Source organism: Nothoprocta perdicaria, unplaced genomic scaffold (genome assembly GCF_003342845.1).
Source record: "Nothoprocta perdicaria isolate Ctin4 unplaced genomic scaffold, notPer1 scaffold_288, whole genome shotgun sequence".
NCBI lineage: Eukaryota > Metazoa > Chordata > Aves > Tinamiformes > Tinamidae > Nothoprocta > Nothoprocta perdicaria.
In genome coordinates this window covers 325,087-351,757 of record NW_020455519.1, presented here as the reverse complement: position 1 = coordinate 351,757, position 26,671 = coordinate 325,087, and the positions used below count along the sequence as shown (strand labels likewise).

The window sequence follows — 26,671 nt, the reverse complement described above, 5'->3', positions numbered from 1 at the left end:
TTACAAGTTCTTTGTTTCCTTCTCTGGACTTTCTGTCACCTTCAGGTCTGACGTTTGGGCTCGGAAGATATTCCAGTGACCTGGAAGAAGACAGATGGACATTGATGAGCAATGACTCTCAGAAACTTGCCTTATCAGGAAGATGGGACATTTATTTTTTCCCCCATGCATAACATCTCCAAACTGGAAGTCATGTAGGAATCCTGCTGGGAAAGAGCTGGTGAGAGAGGTCTGTCCATAGCACTGTTGGACTGGCTCACTGGTGGTCCCGTAATCTGAAGTCATGGATTTGGCCATCTGGGCATGGTTTGACCTTCTCTCCCCAGGGAAGTTCTTCTCCCTTATCCCCTCCATCCTGCTCCAGTGATGGACCCTGTTCTCAAGCAGGAGACTCCTGGAATAAAGCTAAGACAGGTTGAAGCAATCAGTGATACTTCCTCTGTTTTCCCTGGTAAACCACTCGTGTAAAAGCAAAGCTGTTCAGTTCAAAACAAGGATCAGTCTCACATCTCTGTCTCCCAGAAATATGTTTTATCTTGAGTGGTCAGAGACACATTCTCCACTGATGTCCCAAGYATGAAGGCTCGTGCAGCATCCAACATCTCCCCAGAGGGATCTACATTAGACCTGGCCTTTTGGAGAGAATAATTTTGTTCATCCTATAGCTCATCATCAGAAAGCCAACATTCACATTTTGTAGACCATGTGTGGGGTAGCTATCATCAACCTTATTTCTTGGGGCACTGAAAACCCCTGCATTTACCAACACCTTTCTGCTGGSTACTCCAGTGCCAGTGTTTCATGCAGGGCTTTGCAACAACCTAAGCTTGGAGAAGATCCTTCTTCAAAAGAAACCCACCATATCCCACGTTCAGCCTCAGTAGGGAGCTGCAAACATCCTGCAAAGCAGATGCTTAGGGAGCAGGGCAATAATGGGMACAAAACTCACCCAACCCTCTCCAATTTCCCCAAACCAGCAATGTCCCTGGCCCTTCCACCTCAACCTCTCAGCGACGCTGCTGAGATCCAGCTCCAGACCCCAGAAGGTAGCCTGAAACCTTCCTCGCTTTCCCCCTAGGTGGTCACAGCCCTTGTGATCCCAGGAAGGATTAGGCAGCCCCAATGTCRTCATCCCCCGGAGGAATACTTTCAAGCTGAATTAATCTCCTGTTGTGGAGAAATCACCGGCCAACGTTTTCCTAGAACTTGCGGCAAAAGCAGAGAGATGATTTCACAACAGGGTTATTTGTCTTTTTCTTCATTTTTTACACCTCACAGTCCCTCTCGAAACGGTGTCCCCGTGAAGTCACGCAGAGTCATTGCTCAGCTCAYGGGGAGCTTCTGCTGGAAAAACGGGCTCACTGTGTCACGGTGCTAATCCCGCTGCGTGTGAAAGGAGGACGAGTGGAAGGGATTTTAAACAGCTATTTTAGGCGTTGCTGCCGCTGACATTTGGAGCCTGGTTTAGTTTTGCTCGCAGAAATCTCTGCGGCGCGTGACCGAAGTTAAACATCGCTCTTCAAGGAGGATGGAGCAGGAAGGATGTGCCCAGAATTCCCTGGGGATGGACATGGCCTCAGAGCTGAGCTGAGTTAAGGGGAAACCAAGGCAAGAAGGGAGCATGGAGAGTTTAAAAGCACCTCGTAAAGAGGGTAAGAAGCAGCCACTGATGCCTTTGGGTTTGAGGCAGAGAGGTGGTCCAGAGTGGACTGGAAGTGAAAACAAATTCCTGTCCACGTTGGCCACCCTCGACTGGTGTTGGTGGTGCTGGTACCTGCAGGGCAGCAGGGTCTACCCACCCGAGACCCTGGCCCATGGGTGCTGGAGTGCTATCAAATGAGCAATATGGGAAAGGATTCGACTCAAACCTAATCCAGACTCTAATCCAGTCGAAGCAAAGAGGCAGCCAGCGGGAAACAGCACTGCAGTTTCGCTCCACACAGGCACTCTCGGCATGTGCGCTGGAATTCCTGTTTTTTGTAACATTTGCAGTCATCCAAGAACATTAAGAAAGATTTTTTTTCATATTTCAGAGTTTATTTTTTTCAAATCCCTTGCATAATTTTTTTTTTCCTCCGTAATGCCAGATGGATTAGATATAAAAATCAAACAGTTTTATGGGCTTTGGAGACATGTAATATTTGGATTTCACAACTGTGTGCCCACTTTTAGAAAGTTGGCTGCCCTTTCCGATACCATAAAGTGAAAATGTGACTGCTAACCAGGARTATTGGACATGTAGACAGGTCAGCCCTGACCGGTTATATTTTGCACAAGTCTCCTTGCAATTCCCTACCCACACAGTTTGATGATTTACACGGCCTTCAGTAAGTAGCTGGGCACATCAGCAGAATATGGGGCAATGGCAATGGGGCAAGCAGACCATGGTTGGCAGAACCTGCTGGGGGATTGGGAAAATGGGGGAAAAAATGGGTTATTTTTTTCTCTACCTTCGTCTGTCCTGGTGATCAGCCTGAAGTTCTGCGCTTCTTGCTTGAATTCCTGTTTGCTGATTTTCTTGGTCTGTGTCAGATGAAATATCCCTGCAGACAGAAATACAGTCCCATCGGTCTATGGTGCACTTAAAGATCATCTCATCTCCTCTCAGGAGGAAAAAACATGGGAATTTGCACAGAAAAGGCTGTACTGGATGTGCCCATAGTCCTGGCTTGGTCTGGGACCAGCCACGAATGCCTGGTGGCAGTTTTGGAGCGGATYCAGGGCCATGACTGTGCTCTAAGCACCGTCTGGGCTCCACACTCCTGGAAAAGATCCCTGCACCAAGCTGGGATTGGCCCCTAGAACACCCTTCACATCCCGCTGAAATCAGCCCTCATCACAACAGAAGTTAACCATGTTTGAAAGCGATAACTGCTCGTTAAATCGGAAAACAGAAGTCACAACATGGAGCACATGGAAGGAGCATGGAGCACATGGAAGGAGCAAGACCTTTTGGTTTGAAAAGTGTTTCTCCTCCTAAAAAGGTCTCACCTCCCATGAAACCATGAAAGGAGGGATATCCTGGGATGCCCTGCTTTGCTCTCCCCAGGCTGACCACCTCTTTCCCCATTTTCCTTGGTCGTAGTGACCCTCAGACTCTGCTGTCTCGGCAGCAGCCACGGCTGAGGTTTTCTATCCCCCTGCTCCCAGCTCTGTAACTCCCCCGAGACAGAGAACACCAACGTGATTTCAGCTCAGATTGATGTTTCTTGTTCTGCCAGCAGCCTCCTGTCGGTGGAGACGCCTGAGTCAGAGGTTTGACACAAGAGAAGCAGAACTTGCGTTTAGCAAAGAGAAGTGACCTTTCTGCAGGATGAGGGCTTAGAACATCCCTATCTGCTTGCAAGGAGTGACAAAGCAAGCAGGTATGCCTGGCATATCCTTCCCGTGTCTCACTCGACCTCCCACCCACGGCAGGCACCCGTTGCATCCAGCACCTCACGGTCTGCAGATGCCATCAGAGGCAACGTGGTCCCCTGCATTCGGTTAAGAGGCCCTCCTGCTTCCCAGCAGCAATTACACATAAAAAGAATATGCAACAAGTGGGAACCGGCTCGAAATCCRTATAAACGGGTGGAAAGTTAGTACGGGAAGTCAAAGACACCAAGAAAAATATGTGCCTGGTCAGATTATTAATATAACTTATTCAAGTGGGTCAGGAAAAGAAGTACTACCAGTAACAAAAGAAGATACTGGATGGAGGTAATAAAACTGTTAATGACGCAAGAAAGTCAGAAGTGTTCAATAAATCCTCCTGGTCTATACTTAGAAAGGAGCAGGAGGGTGTGCTTATAGTCCCTGTGGCTCATGAAGCACTTTGCAGTACATTAGTAACCAAGAGGATAGTTTAAACAAGAGCTACAAGAGATAAACATCTTTTAATCAAGCGCCTTAGATAATTTTCACCCTCGGAGAGCTGGCTGAGACCTTTGGCCCCTGGATGGTCATTCTTGACAAATGTCAGGAGCCGGGAAGCTGCAAAGCAGTGGAAGAATGCAGACGTTGTGCCAGTATGCGCAACGAGAGAGTGAAGCAGTGCAGATAAGAACAGCCCGCTTGGCTCGCCATCCATGGAAAAGCCAATATGGGATAAAGCCGACAAAGACTTAGCGTTTGGGAGAGCTAAGTCACTTCACAGTGGGCAGATCCCACCCAACAGATCTTGGTTCACTCTTCGCTGGGTTTAAGAGGATGARAGGTGGAGGGGAGCAATGAGGCTGCCTTGTGTTTGTCAACTTTCTTGGTGCTTTATGCACCACCTTGGAGACAAGAAATGAACATGGGCCGGTATCACACAACAAAAGAGAAACGAGTTAAGGAGCAGCTCTTCTGGAGAACTGGTCTGCTTAMTAGAAAATAGGTGGGTGGGATAAATGTTTCTCTCTCTGGATTCTGAAGGGAAGCAAAAGGACTGTTTAGATGTGGCCTCATTCAAGAAACTGGTGCCAGTACTTACTAAGCACCAACAAAGCAGGTATTTCACAGAATCATAGAATCGTTAAGGTTGGAAGGGACCTTTAGAAATCATCTAGTCCAACTCCTCTGCACACACGGGGTCACCTAGAGCATGCAGCACAGGATTATGTCCAACYGGGTTTTGAAGATCTCCAGCAATTCTCATGGGATGAGTTTTAGACCAGTGCAAGACCTCAGACCAATGTGAGACAACATCCTCACAGATGYCCTGGAAGCAGCCATGAAACCACTCCTGATAAAACACCCAGATGACACAGAAAAGAGCAYGGAATAGTAAACAGTGATCAAGACTATCAGTGGCTGGAAGGGGATGCCCAGCAAGCCAGCCTGCATGCATATGGGAGAGGGAACATGGCTGCCTACGTGTGCATGAGACCTGTCCTATCAGGACACAATGGGAAGACCTTTGACCAGGGCCCTTCATCCAGTTTTGGCCTCTGGACTTCAAGAAAGACATGAACAAAGTCCAAAATGGAGGACATCTTCAAATACATCAAGGAGAGGAGTCTTCTCCATACCTGTGGTATATAGGACAAGAAGACATGAGCTTGAGGTGAATATCAGGATATCAGCATGAACATCAGGAACAATTTCTCCAAGGAAGGGCCTTGTGTCTCTGGGAGATTACATAGGTGATCATGTCACAATGGCAGAAGAAAATCGTAGAATCATGGAGTCCTTAAGTTTCAGAGGGACCTCTAGTTCCTAGAGATCATCTAGTCCAACCCCCTGCACATGCAAGGTCACCTAGAGCACATGGCAGGATTGTGTCCAAGTGGGTTTTGAAGATCTCCAGAGAAGGGCACTCCACAGCCTCTCTGGGCAGCCTGTTCCAGGGCTCGGGCACCCTCACTCTTAAGAATTTTTTCCAGAAGTTTCCGTGGAACTTTTGGTGCTTCGGTTTTTGGCCGTTTCCTCTAGTCCTATTGGTGGCCACCATTGAAAAGAGGTTGCCCCATTCTCCTCACTCCTTCCCTTGAGGTATCTACGGGCACTGCTCAGATCCCGCCTCAGCCTTCTCTTCTCCAGGCTGAACAGGCCCAGCTCTCTCAGCCTTTGCTCACAGGGCAGATGTTCCAGGCCCCTGATCATCCTCATAGTCCTGGGGAGCCCAGAACTGGACAAAGTACTCCAGATGTTCAAATACATGTCAGAAAAGTGTGAGCACAGTTGTGAGCACTAGCTCACAGCTAGTGAGCACATCTAGACCTCCTCAGGTCCCCTCCAACCCAGATGTATGTGTGAGAGTACACCAGTGTGATGAAAGAATGGGGATTGCTGGAGGTCCCAGAGTTGCAGGAGAGAAAGGAATAGAAGGAAGAAGGAAAATTTTGGTCATTGTCTAATCAACAGTCTGGAAGGGCAAAGACAAGGAAGAGATCTATGGGGAAACTGGTGCCTACAGGTGTAGCCCAGGCACCCAGCAAGGCTGAGTGAGGGGCATGGGTCAACAAGAGACCCTATGGACCATGCCAGTCACTTTCTGATCCTACCTGTCCCATTTCAGTCCTCACTCCCCTTTATAATCTGTGCTCCAAAACACTGCAAAGTCATATTTCAAATCTCCTGAGGTATTCAGACCCCTCAATGTCTGGGGGAAGTCTCCACCACAACTCATCTGAGGATTGACTGTACACCAYGAGCAAGTTGGGTGAAGCTTTGGACTGAGTATTGCTGCTGGTTTCCCCTCCCGACTACTGCCTCATGGAGGAAATTRTCCCGACACAGAAATAGATGAGGCCACGTAGGTATCATAGGCCCATACAAAGGCAGATGGATGGACTCCAGGCATGACTTCCAACCTCTTTTCTCCACACACGCTTCTCTGTTGGTAGAGTGATGGACCATGGAGAGGTGGAATCCATATGTGACTGAGCTCATGCGCTTTCCCAACAGTAACACTTCGCTCTGCCAAGCAAAAGAGCTGTGTTGGCCTCGGGGACAAGGGCCTCCCCTGTCCTTGGCTGGCAGGGCTCAGGAGCTCCGTGCAGTCTCTAAGCTTTTGGCCTTGGAGGTGGCAAGACAGTTTGGGTAGTGACCTCTGCCAAAGAGAGAGACGCGGAAATGGTGGGGCCCAGACAGTGAAGTCTCAGAGCTGTCCTCCAGCTACAAGGTGCCATTGTGAAGGAGGCTTGCTGGAGTGGGGGCAGGAAGGGGAGAGGGGCACCGTGGAGGATGGAGGATGGCAAGGGGAGCATGGAGACATGGCGACAGTCAGGCCTCCGTCTCTTGAGTTAATGTCTCCAGTTACTGCAGTAATTATCCGTCTGGATAATTCCACACGCTGCAGCTGGGGAAAGCCAGCCCCAGAAAGGCTGAGAACTCCATCAAGGGAGTAACGTAAGACAAGGGATCGGAATAGTTATTTATAGAAGTCCAGAAGACAASCAGCTATATGGGCTGAGGGTTTCTGTAACCATGGGAAGGCTGTGAGCCACCTGAAGTGTCCAGCTGTTTGCAAGGGGTAGGATACGACCCATGGAGACCTCAGCATGGGGCACAACCCAGCACCGCAATCCCCTCCAGAGCCCAGGAGAAACAAAACTCAGATATTGACCAGACCAAGGATCTCCAGTGGACAGAGACACCTCTGATCTACAAGAGCATTGCACAGCTAAAAGCACTGCAAGAGAGCAAAAAGTTGGTGTCATTGRACAGAGATGTTTTAGCTGTGTTTTGACCTCAGGAGAACACCCTAGCTGGAAGATTCAAACCAACCGTGTCAAAAAGTGGGTGATTCATCTCCCTAGATAGCACCTTTATGGCAGATCTGTTCCCTGTGGTTGGTGGACCAGGAAGAAGAAAGAGAAGAAAAATATGGAGTGACATTTTTTGACCATGGTTGTTTCCATGTGCATCTGCAGTGAAAGGTGGTATGGTTTGTTCCCATGGCTCCTACCCTATTTGCCCATATTTTGTGCCTCAGAATGGTGTCAGAGCAGTTGAGTGGATATGCTGGGGACAAAAGTGGTTTCCAGACCCTGACCTACATGTCTGGTGGGCTCAACAATTGCAGCAAACAAATGTACAAGGAGGACTTAGAAAACCCAGCCTAGTCTTAGAAGGTTTCAACTCACTGTACAAGACAGAAAGCATCGTTAGAAAAGCTCTACAGCCTGAATGAACAAAGATTGAGAAACCACTGGGCAACAGTCCTCCCTCACCACAAAGCTGGGTCACAAACCTCAAGCCAGGCTCAAACCCAAAGCAGTACCTAAGAAGAGAGCATAAATCCTTCCAGCCACAAAGAGTGGATGAGAGGAGAGGTCAGTGGTGCACACACACCTTTTCCATTGCTGGCTGGCTTCGTTAGGCGACTCACCTTTAATCAGCTTCCAGTTGTAGATTTCCACTTCTTCTGACGGTTCCTTCTCGATCGCAATCGTCCTGAGGATCTCCTTGGAGGTCTCCGAGCTCGACGGCACAAACATGTACACCAGGACACGGTKGGGGTTCTTGCCACACCGGGTGGTGATTATTTCATCGGTGGGTTTCACTCTGGCTTCTGGGCAAAAAGAAAGACACAATTCTTAACCAGGACCCTCAAGAGTCGTGAGAGGAGAAGGAGGGCCCCAAAGAACAAGCTTGGGAGAGGTCAGCTCGGCACCCAGATCAAAGGAAAGGCGGCTGGATTTGATGCCGTGTCACACAGATGCATCACTGACCCGGGATCTGAGGTGGGACAAGGAGAGATCTGGAGTTGGATCCTCATACATCTGTGGAGCAACAAGATGAGGAGTGTGCAACATCAAGATAAGAGGTTGTCCTCCCATCTTGGTGGAGGGGGAGGCTGGAGAGGTGGAGGGCTGCCTGGAGGCACTGCTGGGAGCGGAGAAGATAAGGGAAAAGCAGTGACTACATCCTTGGAAAACAAACACCAAACACAGCATTATTATCCCACCTTTTCGGGCAGGACATCTGATCCTAAAGTGGGAACAACAGCGAGAGGAAGAGAGATGTTGATAAAACATCTGTAGACCTGCTCGCCCCAAAACTTTCAATACTCCCTGGTTTTGGCAGCCTCTAAACCAGCAGGGATGGAGAAGGGGGACTATTTCCTGCCCAGACCCTCCATACTCCCTGCAGGAGACCGTCAACACCATCATTACCCGGCGCGTCACGAACCCCAGGCTGGATCCCCCGGTTCCCGTCTCTCTCCCGCTGCCATCCCGAAGGAGCAACGTCAGCTCAGCAAAGAGATGAGCCCGGGGAACGGGAGCCAGCGCTGTAGCTGGCCTGCCCGGGCAGAGTGCCCGGCCTCAGCCCCATGTGTGGGCTCAGACCCAGTCCACACCTTCACACGAAGGCACCTTGGTCCCAGYCTCCCCGCAGGACAGCGGGGACACCCAAGCAGGAGGCACCAGCAGGACCCTACGTGACTTTTCTTAACATCTCTGGTGAAGGAGAGCTGCTATTTTCTTTGTGCGCGTGTGTTTGTTTCTGGAGTAATTAAGAATCCCCCATGGTTTTGGAAGCAGATTTATTGCCTTTGGTTGTGGTCCTTGGAACACAGAGGAGCTCAGCTCTGCTGAATTTAGCCTTGTTCTCTCAGCCGTTTTGGATGTTAAAGCTTTTCTGCACTACTCGAAAGAAGGTTTGGCTATAAATAGACGTGTGGGGTTTATTTTAGTAGGACAGTTATTTTAGGACTGATTCTGCTCTCCTCCATGCTTTCTGGGGGAGGGTCCTGAACTACTCTTCACGCACACCAGTCTAGAGGAGATGGAAATCCCAACCTAAGGACATAGAAAGCAGGGCTCTTTGAGCAAGAAGATGACAAATACTCAGCTCTGCAGCCTTCACACGACATGAAAGGGGACACTCGGAGTCCGTCACCGTCCCTGCTGCCAGCCATCTCCCACGGGCTCTGGGTGTGGGGAAACCTCCACCCCAAGTCATTATATGTCTTCTACTCATAGGCTGCTTTCTGTATCCATCACAGCAGCTCCAATCTCACAAGAGAGAAGGAACCAAGTGCCCTCACAACTATATTTACCAGCCTCAGAGCCCCATACTAGATCCATGGACATCCTGGTGTGCTGTAGGTCAGGGTAGAGGAACAAGGACCTGGAGGTCCTGGCTTTCCCTCTGAGCAACTCTGATGGTTTCCCTGTCTGACCAGTGCCTCACAGCAACTCCCCTTTGATCAGGATCCCTTCTGCAAACAAATCAGTCTGCGATTCTCTCCAAGCCACCACGTGCAAGGGAGCGAGTCATGGACCGTCATGGAAAGTGCCGGGAGGAGAAGACAGGCCAAATCTTTGTGTAGTGAAGGACAAGCATGAAACTTGGCTGGGAACTTGGTGTGTGTATGATCACTATCTGTGAGTATTGGAAAGCAAGAAGAAAATCATCTTGGCTGGGTCAGAGCGTTTAACTGGAAATAAATGAAGACTGATCAGCAGACAAGAGTTCCCAGCAGAGAGAGTTGTAGACTTTAAACCTTTAAACATTAGACCTGCTATAATGGGAACACAAGACTGGAAGGACTCTGATCAGTCATCACATCCCATTCCCACCAGGCACCACATCATAAATCCTGCTCATAAACATATCAGAAACCTTATTAAAACAAGCTGGGCTTCTGTCCTTCACTCCCTKGGGGAGGCCATCCCAGAACCTCCCTGCTCGGCAGCCGCAAACCCTGAAGATCCCAGCAGAAATGAGTGTGCAGCCTGTTTGTCCCCATTCCTTAATGTGGCACCGTACCTTGCTCATTCCCTCTGATGAGATCCCTCCATTAAACCATGACAGCGCATCAGAGAAGATCATTCTGCAGTTGCTGCATCTGGGGTCAAGCTCCAAGAAGATTCAGGGTATCTCTAGTCTCATTAAAGAAGTGGGTGGTCCCTCACCTAAACCTCTGATTCTGAATGATGATACACAGAGGTGTAACCTAGAAAACCTCCTCCAGTTGGAAGAGGAGCTGATCTGATGTCCCACCACCTCTTTGCCAGTTCTGTGGTTCAAGACAAACAGCCCTTCGAAGACCAGAAACCAGCTCAGAGACCCCAAACATATAAATTCATAGGAGGCAGAAAAGTTGGTCTCTCTGCTGTGTTTCAACACCAATCTCTGATAGCTGTGCATCTAATCCTCCATAAAGCCCACAAGAAATGGAGATCTCAATGCTACCCAACCACCAGCACCAGAGTTACTCTGCACTGAAAGTGTCCTCACCATTCCAAACCTATGTTTCAGCTGCCATAATTTAACTCCATGACATCTTGTCAGAGTCATTTGTGTCCCTAAGAGCAGGCCTGAAGAGCAGTTGGGTATCAGCAGGCACCTTCTACTTGCCTGAAGACTGTTCTCATGTCCCTCCTCGGGTATCTTTCTCCAGACTGCACCCAACCAACACATGCAACCTTCCAGGTTCAGAACAGCTTCCTCGCTTTGGATCAGTCCTGCTGCTCTCCAAGACAGGTCAATGTTTACATCAAAGCTTGTTTGGCTGAATTCATAAGGCATGAGTTCAAGTCACCAGCAATATGAACCCATAAGCATCTATATGCTCAGGTCCTTAAACCAAGGCTGGAGGAAGGAAGCGGAAGGCAGCTGACACAGAACCAGATGGAGCAGGTCAATAAGATCCCACGTACCTGGACATATTTTACAGCATTTCCCRTCTACTTTCTCTGGAGAGTCACACGGATATTCCTTGGGGCACGTGATCTTCTGGCAATCCTGGACACCATCCCTGCAAGTGCACAGGATGCAGGGCAGGAGGCCATAGAGCCGGAACACAGGGTGCCACACTTCCCCATGGGAGTAGGTCTTCCCATTGTAAACACAAGCTGGAAGAAGAAGAAGGGAGTTGTCAGCAGAAGCGAATGCTCTTCCTCTTTGCACCCACAAGCCTTGGTGAAGCTCAACATGTTTCTCCACCTTGTTGATGGGTAGCCCTGCTCTCTTGAAGAGAGTRGTCCTCTAGGAGTGCATGGAGAGACACCTCTAGTTGCAGCAGATGCAGTGRGCATGGGGATATTGCAGTCACCTTGCCTTGGAGGTGCCATCGAGCAGGTGGACGGASCTCCAGGAGCTGGAGGCTGACAGCGTCACCCCTCCTGGAGGGGGTGAGGGGTAGGTGTGGGCAGGACCTCACCTGCCTCCAGCCCTCTGCAAGCCCAGGGTCCCTACAAGCCAGGCAGCATGAAGCGCAGTGAAGAGTGCCACCTGCTGACTTCTCCACGCAAATTTCTGGAGGTCCCCAAATTTCCTCCAGGACTCCATCTCCAAGGGCTGGGAAACACCCTTCTGGGCACACACTGGCAAAAGAGCCCCAAGAGGAGAAGGCTTCCTCTGTCTTTCCCCTTTGGCTCCACGGTGTCACATCCCCATCATACCATCTTAGTGTCTCCCCATGAGGAAGACAACAGCACCAAGACAGACCCACCACATGGACAGTAGGTGCCAGGAGCCACCATATTGCTGTGTGGTGGATGTCCAGGGAGCCCTGGAAGAACCAAGTAGGGTCTTCCAGTCAATCACCTCCCTTCCCAGGTCCCATACCTCCAAAGCAGGCCAAGGATCACCTTTCCTCCAACCTTTCTTAGAAAGTGGCAGATTTATGCACAGAAGGGCTTGTGGACCCAAGGCCTGAGCCACTAAGGTTAACGTAACCGGGTGAGGTTTGCTGTGGAGGAGCAGGAAGAACCAGTGGCAGAAGTTCCTGCACAAACTGATTCCCTGGTGACAAGGGGAAGTCTCTCAAGTCCTGGAGAAGGCAGTTTAGGCCACGTACAGACACCCCAGCCCCACCACTTCTTACCTTTCTTGTGCTTCTCTTTCAAGACGATCTTGACAGTGGTGCCACCACCTCCCTTGGGCTTGAAGCTCCTGGGAATGAACTCCAGGGAGGAACTGAGGAGGGTGGACGCAGTGGCTCCAAGCGGCTTCCTGCCCATTACTTCCCCCGAGCACTGGTCTTGCGAGTGCCTCTGTGAACAGTTGGAGACAACATAGGCACTCAGACCCAGGCAGTTCAGTTGTTGTCTCTCTAAAGTACGTTGGAAAAAAAGCCATGCAGTGCCTTGCACACCTTACTTCGAGAAGCTACAAAGACCATAAGGGATGAATCATAGAATCATAGAATCATAGAATGCTTAAGGTTGGAAGGGACCTCCAGAGGTCAGGAGCAACAGATGAGCAACAACCCAGGAGCTATCTCAGTGGCTTCTACCACATATGAGACATTGAGCAATTTGCGTCAATGTCCCACACTCCTGTCCTCCCTGAGCTATGTATGGGTCATCCTCCCTCAGTGGGGCACAGCCTGCTCCACCCCAAGCCCTCAGATAGGTGTCTGGGTCCTACATCGCAAACACAGACAGGAAAATGGGYTTCTAGATGCCTACTGGGAAGCAGAAATTGCCTCCATGCAACCCAAGGAGGKTGGAGAGGTAAGGATGGGTCCCATCCTGCCTTCTCACCTGGATGGCCCTAGGAGGGTTGGTGCAGGGCTGCCAGCCAGCAGGACTGAGATCCCTGGAACACCTTGGGCTTCCAAGAGCAAAGTGCTGGGASAAGACATGCAACACAAAGGGTCCCCTTGTGTCTATTTGGAGATTTTATAGGTGGTGGAGGTGTGACGCTGGCTTTTCACCCAGGAGTATGGAAAAGGGAAGGGCAAGGAGCTGTAAGTGACCTAATCCCACAGACCTGGCATGGGCGGCTCAACTCTAAAATGTCACCATGAATCAACCCTCAGCAGCCAGGGAGTCATTTTTTCCTTGCTGGGGCTGCCGATGCAAACAGCCTGGGGAAAGGACACTCGTGTCCTGCTCCAACACTGGCTCTGTGGGAGCCATGACTGGGAGACAGGGCACCCTTTATCCTGAGGGAGAGGAGAAACCAGCACCTGAAGCAGAAGGCCCTAGAGAGAGACTTGAGCCACGCAGCTTTGCAGGCAAGGGTCACTTCTGGCCAATGACCATCTCCAAGCCTACTCTCTGGTGCCCCATTTCTCAGATGTTCTAACCCACCAGTCAACTTCACCCAGGTTAACCATCAAGGAGATCCTACAGGTTTTGTGCTTTCCCAGAGACATCAGAGATACCACAGAAGAAWGACAAGAGTGCTTCTCTTGGAGTCTCTGAGGTCTCTTAAAGCCTCAGCCTGTGCTGACACCTCTCTGTTAAAGCCAATTCCTAGACTCAATTCAACCACTAATCAGGTATCAGAGCTTCTGCTGCCTGAGGAACCGACTGCCCTTGTAGAGTTGATGTAGGTCATTTCTTGGTAGAAGACTACGCCCAAGGGCATATGACTTTCTTTGAGCTCTTTAACGGGGCTATGCTAGAAGCAATGACCAAATTTCAAAGTGCAAACATCACGTACAACACCTCTGTTTAATTGCAGGGGTTCCTCTTCTGTGGACTTCTCGTATGAGCCATCTGCAAGGAAAAAACAGCAGCCTCTGAAACACAGCGAGTGAGATTTGGCTTCTGGGGTCCAGACAACTAATTGCAGTGATCTGCAGGTACATCTGCTAGGACTGGAGACAGAAGTGCTTTGGATATAGGATTCACGTGTCCCCAAAGCCAGTGGGAACATGGCTTATCCATGTCACGTGCCCCAAATCCCTTTATCCCCATTGATCATAGTAAAAGTTTCAAGAAAGGCATTKCCTTGTAGACTCCTGGAGCTAGGTGACAGGAAACCACCCCAGAGGTGGAGTTATGAAGTAATGGGACAGACRTGGCATTAAAAAGAAAGCCAAAGACGTTGGGTTTGCCTGCTGTGACAGAGCAAAACTGGACCCTGTGTCCAGCACCACTTGGACCCTGTCTCCAGCATCATTTCAGTGCAAGGCAACAAATCTGCCCCTTCATTCYTGGCCAGTCTCACCCAGAAGTGCAAGGCTTGACTTTCTCCTCATCCTCCCAGATGCAAGTTAGGGGAAAAAGCAGCAAAATCAGGAGTTTCACCCCACGGAGAGCTGTGGGAGTGAAACTCAACCAAGGCCATGCTGTGCAGAGGACATTTCCCCAGGGTTTAACTGCCTCAAATACTTCCCTGGAGCAACAGTCATATGCACCACGCTGACATGGTCCATGCAAACACTTCTGAGCTTCTGGGTGAGCGATTTGGAGGATTTCACCCTCTGTGCAGATCACATCTCTTGTACGATGCCCAGTGGTAGGACAAAGAGCTCATCCATCCCTAGCCAGCATGAGAGCCATGGGAGTCAGGACACAAGGACATGAGGGAGGTGATGGGCACAAGAAAAGCATGAGCGTAATTTTTGGTTTCCTGATGCAACCCAGAGGCAGCAAGTAGTCTGATTGACAGCATAGGCTTCCAAAACTCTGCGTAATTGGCTTGAAATGCCAGCTAGCAGCAAAGCCTGTGGCTCGCAGCCCTCACCATGGAACAGCACCTGGAGCCCTCATTACCTTTGCAGACCGGGCAGCAGGAATCCGGCACAGTTAGAGGAGAGGAGCACAACAGCTCAGGGCAGGTCATCAAGCCGCAGTAAATCTGTCCTTCCTAGGGGGCAGGAGCAAAAACAAAAACTTTATCAGCATTACTGAGGTCTCAGCAAGGCCAAATATGCCTCATGTTGGGGTGGCACACCTCAAATTGCACCAGTCACTTTTAATTTGATGCTGCTTCTGGTCTCCATGGTCTCATTCAGGTAGCTGCTATGACCAGGCACAACTAGTCCACAGGTTGCCCATGGTTAATCTGTGCATGGAGTGAACTCATCTCCCCCAAAGAGTGAACCCAGATCTAGGTCCAACCCACAGCTCTGCCCTCGGGTCATTCAACATCACCAGAACCAAGCACACCAAGACACCAAGCCAAGACCTGTGGATAAGTATTCRTGTGTAAACCTGCTCCCATTTGGTTTTTGGCCTGGAAAATGCCATTTACTGCAGTGATTCAAGCTGAAAACCACAGATAGGCCAAGGACAATCTTGAACTTAGCATGCCCAGTCTCATCTCAGCCAATGGATTTGCACCCACTTGCTTAGTTTGTGCTGTATTGCAGAAGAGCGGAAGAGGATGTTGAGAAGCCCAACAGTATCCAGACCTCAATAACCAGGTCTTCTCCATGCAGCAATTTTCTCTGGGGTACCCACAGGCTGTTAGCCAAGGGAAAGCAAGAGGTTGCACAAAGGTGTCTGCAGGAAAAGGAATCTCAGCATCTTCTTCCGTCATCGTATTGCATGAGGCAAAGCCACCAGGCAGAAGTGAAGAGGAGGAGGGAGAKGTGGCAGTGAGTGAATGTGGTAGAGGTTGCCACAACCAAACAMCTCTGTCCAGCTCAGGGCTGGAAATGGAAGTGACCTCCGTGGAGTTCAGAGCTGTAAGGAGAGGGTTTGGCTCTGGAGGAACAGTTTCCTCCCCTCCTCTTCTGCCTTACAGGTCACCGCAAAGACCTGTCATGGGCAGAGAAGAGTGAATGCCATAAAAAATACAGAATTTATGCTCGAGGCTCTGGTCTTGGGGCAGTTTTCAAAGAGGTTTAGACCAGCTGTTCATGCAGCTGTTCCAACAGCTGACAGCATCAGATACAGCCCAGCGAGAGCCTACTGCTGCAAGGCTTCACTGCTTGCCTTTTATTTTCCCTTTCGTATCCAAGGCAGTATCCTACTGCATAAACAGAGCCTGAGCGAGAGCCAGTGGCTTCAAGAGGGACATGGCAAGTCCACTGGCTCCAGGAGGTGGTGGTGGCTGGGGTTGGAAAGCCTGGCCAGGTGGCAAGTCAGGTTTGAGTGCTCCCGTCCCAAGCATGTGTCTCCATCAGAGGCTGGTGTCCAGACGAGGTCAGTAAGTGAAGAGCCAGCCTCAAAGCTGCACAATTTCTAAGCCTGAGCTATTCCTCCTCCCACGGAGCTTTAAGACACCTAGCTCTGAAGCTTCCACAAATATCAAGGGCTCCAACCAGCTCCCCTGATGTGGTGGCTTTGCCCAGTACCGTGCACCAGCTGAGTGTTGGTAGCCCTCCATGTGTAGGATGGGATGTCCCTCTTGGCCTGTGTGAGTGAGATGGCTTAGTTAGCTCACCCTGCTTTCTTTCCTGGCCAAGTTTGGTGATAGCACAGACAAATAGACAAATACTAGACATGYAGACATAGACAAATGGGGTATTGTCCCCGCTCAGCTGACACGCAGCAGCCTACTGGGGACCTGTGGGGACCTTGGTTCTGCAGAGCTTTGTGTCTCCTGGCTGGACATGGAGGCTCTCCAGACAGAAGAGGACAACCCCATCATCATCAACGCCATCAACGCCAATGTAGCAGAGTGCTCCCACCCGTCCAGCTTCCCTGTGCTGAAACAGCTTGGGACACATCGCAGGACTCCAACCTGGCCCCCCAGACAAGGTGCTACTGTCTGTTGTCCCCACACCCSTGTGCCTCTTCCACCAAGGCCATCCAAGAGCCAGCAGGCAGGAGCAACCTCTTGGCATGAACCCTCTGGCCACCATGGCAAGCAGAGCGGCTCCAACTCCACGAGCCATCTGGCCCCGTCCGACAGCAACGCGGGGAGTGAAAGCCACGTCTGTGCAGAAGTTCTTCCGTGAGCGCCGTCCCGGCACATCTCTGTATTGCATCTCCTCACTCACTCTCGAGAAGGAGAAGCCACAGAAGCCACTCYATTTATCTCCCGACACTCAGCTCCTGGCACGCACGGCCCCGCGCTCCTCACACCTTCGCCCTCCTCCTGGAGCGAAACGTCAGGTCTTGACAGGAGCCCTGTCTGGGCAGGCGAAGCCAAGGCCCGTCCAAGGGCCCTGCTGGGTGCTTGGGAAGAGGAGCATCGATCAGGCRCGGGTGGACAGGCAATCCATCAGCAGAGACATGCACCGAGGACCACACAGCACCCCGGCTGACTGACGGGACAGCTCCCGTCCTCTGYGAGGGTAGAGCAGATAAACCTGCAGCACCACAGCACCCAAAGACATCTCAGCACGGGGTCCGGTTCCACTGGCATCAAAGGTCTCCAAGTGCCTGCCCTTTGCCACCACTGACTGCAGCGTTGCCAAGTTCTGTTGCAAATGTTATCACCTCGGCTGTCATCTCCTGACTGCTTGGAGGATGAGCTCTGGCTTTGTAAAGCTGTACTGGGCAGGAGAGGTCCTGATCTGGCTGCTGGAGGCCCTGCAACACCCCGGCACCCTGGCTGGGTGCAAAGCAGTGGGGCTGGTCCCACCAGCTGCCTCGACACCAAGCTCAGCATCCCAGAAACTTCTAAAGCCCAAGACCTGGTACCTTGTGGCCAACCTTGGAGGCAAGGTCACCTCCTCCGGATCTCTTGGTTGTGCATCCCATCTGCTCTGCGTCAGGAGTGTGTGAAGAAGGGCTCCCAGACTGGCCTCTCTGCTTCCTCTCTCCCCTATCAGATGTTAGTGGGACAGGATAGCTGGATGTGATGGTTGCAGACCCAGAGCAYGAAGGCGGGTCTGTGCAGCAAGCAAACACATCCATTAGATCCACGTGCTCAAAGCCAAGCTGGGGACAGGGTTTTGCCCACTCCAAGTTGGCAAACTGTCCCATGAGATCCCTCATGTCCACTGTGCCACGTGCTCTAGGTGTCCCTGCATGAGCAGGAAGGTTGGACTAGACGATCTCTAGAGGTCCCTTCCAACCTTAACCATTCTGTGAGATCTCCAGCAAACAAGCTGTGTCTCCAGGTGATGCACCTGGTTTCCCCATGCTTCACGGTGCTATAGACCCAAGCCCTGCCCATAGAGATGGTTCTCCACCGCCCCAGGAGATTCTTCACCTAATGTGATATTGGTGGGATGCAGGAGCTGACCCCAAGGCCTCCCTGCCTCCCCGCTGCCCCACTCAGCCTCCCACGAGCTCGGAGCAGCTTACGGAGCAGCTGCACTGCACACACTGGTTCGGCTGGCGGCTGGGGAAGAGCTCGCTCGTGGTGAACATCTCGCCTTGCTGGTACGTCGTCCCGTTGTACTGGCAGGACTTCACAGGCGCCCGGAGGCCAGAAGGTGAGTTTGGCTCTGGAAGGGAAGAAGAGAAAGCAACGGGCTAAGAGCCATCCCCTCCCTGGCCCCAACGGGTGCTCGGCCAGGTCCTTGGCTGAAGAACAGCCAGGACCATCTTCCAGAGGGGAGACATAAACAYGGAGCACTTTTATCAGACCGGGCAGCGTCGGATCCAGGCCAGGCTGAGTCAGCTGTGCCTGGTATGAGTCCTGTAAACACAGCTCTATCTCAGCCCATCCCCTATCTCAAAATCAGGCTGGGGTTGCTAAGAAGACATCCAGCTCCAAAGTCCCCATGGGACATGGGCACAATGAGAGGCAGCGCTCTCACCCAGCCATGGCTCCCCTCCTTGCAAGCATTGAATCCAACACAATGTGGTCCTCATGGAGACCTTGCTGCTCCTGCAGGGGCACTAAGACCCCTCTCAGATGCTGGATGGAGTCTAATGCCCAGGGGAATGAGGTGTGCAAAAGCTTCGGGGGCTACCATGACCACTCTGAGATCATTGCAAGGGAGCAATCAGACCTGCAAAGCTCTCATGCCAATGTGGTAGCAAAGCTGGTCAAAAACCACCATGATATTTGAAGGGATATTTGGAAAATAGAAAAAAAAAAAGTTTTTCTAATTACTCAGAGGAGAAATGTTTTTTGATCTGACTCTGGTAGTCGTTTAAAGATCACACACAGGGAGGGAAAAATTCAAGAGTTCTGTGAAAATTTTCAGTGTGCAACCAAAATGATTCATTTTTTCCCGCCTCCAAAACATTTTGCTGACAAATGATCGTGCTAATTGTTGGCTTGTCACTGAAAAGTGAACCAAAAGTTTTGTCAGTTGTGGGGAAGCTGGGGCAAGAGGTCTGGTGAAAAGTCCATTTCCATCAAAGGGACCTTGCTGTGAATGAGGCCCAATGAAGATATGGATGTCCACCTACCGAGGCAGCGCGGGCAGCACTGCTGGGGGTCCGTGACGGGGCTGGCGCACTGCAGAGCCGGGCACTGGATCCGGTAGCACCTCATGTTGGCATTCTGGGGAGGGAAGGACAGGGATCTGTTTGCGCTCAGCTACATGTTTTTCCCCATGGGGGAAGAAAGAGCTTCCCAAAGTTGCTCTTTGCTTCAGAAAGGAAGAAATTTCCCAGAAATTTCCCTTTTTTTCCCAGCAAAAAAAGGGAGACTTTGCATGACTTATCACAACAGGTTGCACTGGTTTAACTCTCCTGGCTAAGAACATCTCCATCCTGCTAGGCCAGGCCACATGTTCCTTGCTCACCCACAAAGATCTACCATGTCCCCACTGCAGCCCCACCACATCCCTGAGACAGGGCCCTGCCAAGGCCAACCCAATGTCCATGGGAGGATACAGGGAGGGTTTGGAAGGAAATAGATGAGTCTATCATCCCTCTGGGACCAAAAGRGGCTTTTCTGGCGAGGTTTTGACCCAGAATCAGAAGCACGTGGCTTCATGGTGGACATACCTCGGAGCAGGTGCAGCGGATGCAGTACATCAGTCCCTGCGGCTCCAGGTAGGGGTGCCAGCTCTCCCCCGGGCTGTACTTCTTGCCGTTGAAATCACAGAACGTATCCGGCCCTGAAAGTCAACGGGGAGAAGCTCTGTGGTAGAAAGGGATGGTCCTTGGAAGAGCTCTCCTCCCTCCCTCATGAGCACAGCAAGGACATGCCTATGAGCAGCTGACAACTYTACACTCAATGCCAGCCCAAGACCAAAGCGATATCACGGTGATGCTACAGGGCYGAATTTCACCCAGGAAGACCAGCGGAGTGAGTGGTGGAAGAGAGAAGAGGAGTTTTAGGGGGCATTTTCACAGCTATCCAAAAAAAAACAAAAGATATTTTGGGGTAGAAAAGCATTCTGATGGAGCCTCTTGGCCACTCCAGAGCTTCAGCTCGTTCTCTCAAGGATCTGCTGGCCAGCACCGTCAGCACACGAGGAGCTGAGCATCTGCTCTGAGGGGCAGGGTGGTGCTGGATGGGTCCATCTCACCAGCATGAGCCTCAGGGAGATACTAGGCTCAACCCAGCACTAATCTGGCTAGAACAGCTGAACCAAACTCTTGATTCTGGGCCTGTCAATGGGGGTGTCAGGTCCTTCTTGCTCACTGGGATCAGAACCAGACCACAGCAAGCATTGGCCATTGGGAGTCACTTCTCATGGGTGCTCTCCCAGAGCAAACTGGCTCTCTGATGGAAGGATAGTCTCAAATCCACTGCCAACCTTTCCCCCCGTCTATGAAATACCCACTGTCACCTCTACAGGGTCTACAAGGGCCATGGGGCAGCTGGGCCCTACAGACACCAACAAGGGGTCCGTGTAGGACCCTCTTCAGATGCAGAAAGGTTCTTGGGTGGCAAAGGAAGAGYTCAGCCCATTGTGCTGAAGCCAACGTTTTTCAAATGACTCAATGTTTAACACAAACAGTTCTGGGGATGCTGAAAAACTGCAGTTGAATCAAAGCAATATTTTTCCCTGGATTGAACAAAACAGTCCAAATTTCTATTCCTTCCCAATCATGTCATCAGGAGAAGAACCAGCTTCTAGCCATGCTCCTAAGTGAGAGATCTCCATCAGGATGGGTTTAACCTGGGCCCAGGCAGAGGGACGACGTGATGCCAGCACAACTGGGGAAGAAAAAATTCTCCTTCAGAGATCTCCTTCCCTGGGTGTTAGCAGATATGGTGAGTGAACATCCTCCATCGAAGACCTCTTGGTTACTTGACGCCTCTTCTGCAGGATGAGCCTAACCTGTAGTGGGTTTTGAGGRGACAAACCATGGCCACAGTCACCACCAACAACACCAGGGCATGGTCTGGATGCCCAATTCGGTCATCCTTAAGGTTTGCACCAACAAGTATCCCCTGGTCCTGCAGGAACGAGCTTCAACTCTGCTGCTCCTGAGTCAACCTGAACCCTGTGGCTCCCATTGCAGCCCGGCAGCTGCTCCTGCTTTCTAAAAACTGAAGGTGATTTAAAAGGTTGAGGTAGTTGGGGTGATCATGTTGCTTGAAGGCAGCTGGGAGATTTGTGCTCGCTGAAGCATTTTGGGGCCTTCAAAACCCTTACATTCCCTGGGGACAGTGGACGCTGTGGGGCCAGGGGTTGTTTTCCAAGGCACGGAGCCCAGATCATGCCATGGCCAGCGAGGAGCCTCAAGATTGCCCAGCTACCCAACCTACATCCCATGGGTGTCCCATCATGAGATGTGGGGACGGGAGAGGTAGCGGGTGCTGAATTTGTGACGCTGCTGAATCTGAGACTCCTTCATCAACAGCTGAGGGTCCCTTCGGTGGTTGCCTTGGTGGAGATGGCCTCTCTGGTGCTGCTGAAACCCTCGTCATACCCACATCATCATGCTGGACAAGCTCATGCACACGGCTCCTGACCATGCGCTCATCGGGGTGGTCCCAAGGGTTCATCAGTCACACCAGGTAGCAGTCCCCATGACTCTGATGGATTCAAATATGTGGTGCTCTAGGCTACAGCTGCAGAGGAGGCCACCAASAGATGCACCCCAGCACAGTGGTTCATCTCTTGAGCGATGAACAAGAAGCAGGAGCAACTCCCTGGCCCACAGGAAAGATTGTCACCACCAGCAGAAACCTCCATCACCAGCAGAAATCTCCACTGCCAACAGAAACCTGCACGACCATCAGCAATCTCCATCACCAGCAGAAACCTTCACCACCCTCAGAAAACTCCACCACCAACAGCAACACAGAGCAGAGGCCTCTCCACACTGTCCCCACAGCTCACCCCAGCCTCTGATGGGTCACCAACCCTATTTCSCCACCTAGACACAACGCGAGCTTCCAGCAACAAGGAGCACGTGCCTCAAACCCACAGAAACCAGGGGACAGAGAGAGGAGAAAACAAAAAAAAAATCAAAATTCATCTTCATTTTGCAAGAAGGGTGAGAAAAATAGTGTTGGCAGCAGGTCAAGGGAAGGGATCTAGCCCCTCTACTCAGCTGTGGTGAGGCTGCACCTGGAGCCTTGGGGACAGTTCTGRGCTCCTCAGGACAAGGGGCATGTGGAGCTGCTAGAGAGGGTCCAGTGGAGAGCAACAAAGATGATTAAGGGACTGGAGCAGCTCTCAAATGAGGAGAGATTGAGCAAGTTGGGCCTGTTGAGGCTGGAAAAGAGGAGACCCAGAGGGGACCTGGTCAGTGTGTGCAAGCAGCCGAGGGGAGGATGGAGGCAGGAAGGGGCCAAGCTCTTGTGGGTGGTGGCCAGGGGCAGGCCAAGGGGCAGTGGGTGCAGGTTGGAGGCCGGGCAGCTCCATTTGGCCGTGGGGAAGAACTTGTTTGGTGGGAGGGTGCCCGAGCCCTGGTTGAGGCTGCCCAGGGAGGCTGCGGAGGCTCCTGCTCTGGAGACCTTCCCAMCGCGCCGGGMTGGAGCGGGTGCCCCGTGCTCCGGGTGTCCCTGCTGGAGCASGGGCTGGGCTGGGCGATCCCTAGGGATCCCTTCCAACCTTAAACATTCTGKGATTCTGTGAAAAGTGACTTCGTTTTTACCCCGCTTGCAGCGTCGTGGAGATTTACGCCGAGGGCGCAGCCAGCGGCCTGGCCCCTGCGCGCCACGAGCCCCGYGCGGCCCGCGGCCTCCCCGTGCCAGCTGGCTGCTCCCGCCGAGCGTTTAATCACCCGCCTTTCACGCGTTTAATCACCCGCCGTTCCCCGGCGCAGCCCTGGGCGGAGGCCAGCCCTCGAAAGCGAGGCCGCCGCGCGTCTGCCGCCCGAGCTGAAGGCGCCGGGCAGCGGCGGGCAGCAGCAGACACTTGTCCGCATGGCAGCGCCGCGGATTTGGCAGGAACCGCGGGCACGTTCGGCCAAGAGCRATCCGGGGATGGATGGGGAGGAGGAGGAGGCTGGAGGCTCTGGGTGATTTTTTTCCCCCGTGCCAGGCTAATAATTTCATTTTCAGAGGTCAAAATTTGGATATCTTCCCGATTCGCTCGGAGTGAAAAGCCATTTGTGGCAGTAAATTGCTCCCGTGCCTTTCCGTCTCCGTGTTTATTGCGGCTTCGGCGCGAGCGCGCTCACGGGAGTCACGTTGTTTAACTTCTCCCTCGCCAGGTCCTGAGCTGCGCAGCGTCTGCGAGGCGGCGGGACCCGAAATCCCGGGGGATTCGTCACCTCGTTCACCCCCTTGGCCTTCCTTCCATGACGACCTGGGGCAGGAGGACCCCAAGGGCCGGCCTGTTCCTTATCACGTGCGAAGATGTAGCGGTTTTCTCCTGATTTCARCCCAAAAGCTTCACCTTTGCTGCAGGCACTACAAGAGCTGGAATCAGGGAAGAGAGGTGGGAAGGAACAACCAGGTCCTGTAGTAAAAGGAGAGATTTCCTTCCTTTTATCCACAAGAGCAAGACGGGAGCGAAACCATCAGCACCCAAGTCCTCGGGCTGYTAAGAGTGGGTGTTTCATCCTGGTGCAGCTGGTGAGGGGAGCTTGGAGCCCAGGGTACTCCCAGGAGAAGGTTACAGCCATAGGATCACCAGAGCGGCCATGGGTTGTCCCAGCTCATATGGGACATGGGTCTGTCGTGGTCATCTCCATGGGCAGGAAGACAACAGGGTAGGTCYTGTCTACCTGGCAAATGAAAGAGCCCTGGATGTAGCATAGTTTGCACTCCTAAAAGTGCCATTATGTGTTGTACATGTTGGAAAAAATAACTAAAATCCATGGAAATGATTCCTGTAGCACCCAGTGTGCCCAGATATTAAGTGAAGCCCGAGTTGGCTCAGGCCGACCTCGTGCTGGGAACTGCGCCAGCAATGAGGAGTCTGGACATCCCCGGGCTCGAGGCTGCTCCCGAGCYCTGGTTTGCTTTAATTGTCATTAATTAGCATGTTATCATTAATTGCCTCCCRGATAGCATGAAATGTGAGACAGAGTGCGACGGGGAGGCCAGGCTGCGCTGCAAAGGGAAGGGTGGTCTCTGGCCACAGCAGGGACAACAAGGAGCCATCGGCTTGGGACACCACCAGGAAGATTTAGGAAGATTTAGCACTGGCAATGGCTCTTGCAGAGGCTCTGRGATGCTCGGAGATGTTGGTCACACCACCCCTGGACATCTCCTGGGGCTTGGACACAGGATATCCATGTCAGAGCCGGGCCAGCAGATCCATGTCCCTCCAAGATCTCCTACCAGCAGATCCATGTACCTCCGAGCATTCCTGCCCACTGGTATAGTCCATTCCAGGTGGTTCACTGCGTGTCCCACGCATCTGCCGCAGGCTGCGAGGACAAGGACATGCAGTTGGGTTTCATGATCTACAGTTGGACTCGATGATCTTGAAGGTCTTTTCCAACCTTAATGATTCCATGATTCTATCCCCCTAGGTCCTCCTATGTCCTGTCCTGCTATCYGTGACTCAGCCGTGTCCATGTCATCCCTCTCCAGACACAGGAGGTTCTGATGCTCTACAGAGACAAGTCCCATGTCCGCATACATGGAAGAAGATCTACATATGCATGTGCACAAGACCCTTTCCTTCCATCCCCAGCCTCCAGATTGGGGTCCCAGAGGACCCTGATGGCTCAGGGAGGGTTAGAGCTGCCTTGTCCCCATGTCCCAAAGAGCCAGGTGATCAGATGGCTCTGGATTTACATGGGATCCCAGCAATGAACACAAGGAGTGGCTGACCTAGCCACACATTTCCAGCCCGGTTCTTGTAGGATGAACCAGGCACATTTGTGCTCTCTGCCTCACTGTCCCCCACAACCAACTCCTCCCCTGTTCAAATTCAGGTGCCTTAAGGTTCCAAACTTTTCCCATAGGGAAAAAACAGGATGAAGCCAAGAGAAACCCATGCCAGTCACCCCGAGCCCAGTTCTGCTACGAGACAGTGGCGAATCCCCTACCACATGCCCCAGCACTCCAGGAACCCCTTTTCCTTTTGCCACCAGTTCTCCGGTGAAGATCCAAGCCCTTCATCCCACCGGCTCCAACTTGCCAAGCAGGACAGGATCCCAGGAGCCGGGGGTTCTAAGGCGCCCTCGCTCTCCGGAGGTGCCAGTCTCCGGACGCCGCAGGCCGGGATGTCCCTGTGCCCAGCGGCTGCTGCCGGATTCCCCGGCTCTTTGGGCCCCAAACTCTGTACCACTGATAGCAGAGCAGCGCAGAGTGCAAAACCCCCAAAATAGCCCGTTTCTAGGCCAAAATTGTCCCTCCTGCCTCAGCCCGAAACCCAAGCGCTTCTGCTCCTCACCTCTTTCCGGGACTCCGTGGCTGGGAGCTCCCTCATCCCTGTTCCCAACCTCTCCCAAACTGGCAGCAGCGGTGGCGACTAGGGACAGAGGGGGTGGACAAGGGAGGCAGCAGCTTTGGCTCCTTCCCTGTTCCTTCCCATCGCCCTCTCTCCTGCTSTGCATCCCTCCAGCAGATGGGATGCAGGGGGATGCAGGGAGCGGGGTCCCCACTTGCCAAACGCACCAGGATGTCCCCCCTGCCCACACCCACCGGCACCAGCTGGGAAGGAACCGGGTGTCCCCSCTCCAGGCCAGCCCCATTGCAGAGCTCCGCAGAGCCAGGCAATGGAGAAAGGGAGGCCCAGAGGGGCTGGAGGTCCCGGTCMTGGTCCCGGTCCTACTTACGAGCCCGGGCTCGGCTGCCGGAGGCCACGAGGAGCAGCAGGCAGCGGAGCAGCAAGGCCAGGATGCCCGCGCCGGGGAGCATCGCAGCCCACAGGGAGCCCGGAGGGCTCGGTCCCGGTTCCRGGGATGTCGCTGTCCTGCGGATGCCTCCGTCCAGGTGCTCAGGGTGGTCCAAGGAGCTTGTTYCCGGTTTCAGGGAATTCACTGTCCTGAGAATGCCTCAGTCTGGGTGCTTGAGGGTGTCCCGGTTCCAGGGATGCTGCTCCTGGAGGTGTTGCAGTCCCAAGGATTCCTCAGTCCCGGTGCTTGTGGGTGTCTTGGTCCCAGTGCTCAGGAGTTCCTCAGTTCCCGTTCCAGGGATATCACTGTCCCGGGGATGTCTTGGTCCCGGTTCCAGAGGTATCCCAGTTCCAGGGATGTCGATGTCCTGGGAATGCCTTGGTCCCAGTGCTCAGGGGTGTCCCAGTCTCGGTTCTGAGGGTGCCGTGGTCCCAGTACTCGGAGATGCTGGCTCCGGGGGTGCTGCGTCCCCAGGGGTTCCTCAGTCCTGGGGGTGCCGCCGTCCCGATTGGGGGGGTGTCAGTGCTGGGGTTGGGGCTGCCGCGATTCCGGKTCTGTGGGTGCCT

General features: G+C 52.4%; 1 protein-coding gene across 1 annotated transcript; it reads right to left on the bottom strand.

The window, feature by feature from the left end:
- On the bottom strand, positions 1 to 26,127 carry CHRDL2 (chordin like 2). Its single transcript, XM_026041558.1, has 11 exons — positions 26,046 to 26,127; positions 19,908 to 20,020; positions 19,365 to 19,458; positions 18,306 to 18,448; positions 14,874 to 14,967; positions 13,816 to 13,871; positions 12,248 to 12,416; positions 11,079 to 11,273; positions 7,799 to 7,981; positions 2,451 to 2,543; positions 1 to 80 (listed from the first exon to the last, which is right to left on the bottom strand). Exons 1-11 carry the CDS (start codon positions 26,125 to 26,127, stop codon positions 1 to 3), a joined length of 1,302 nt encoding a protein of 433 aa, XP_025897343.1.
- Positions 26,128 to 26,671: the final 544 nt, after the last annotated feature.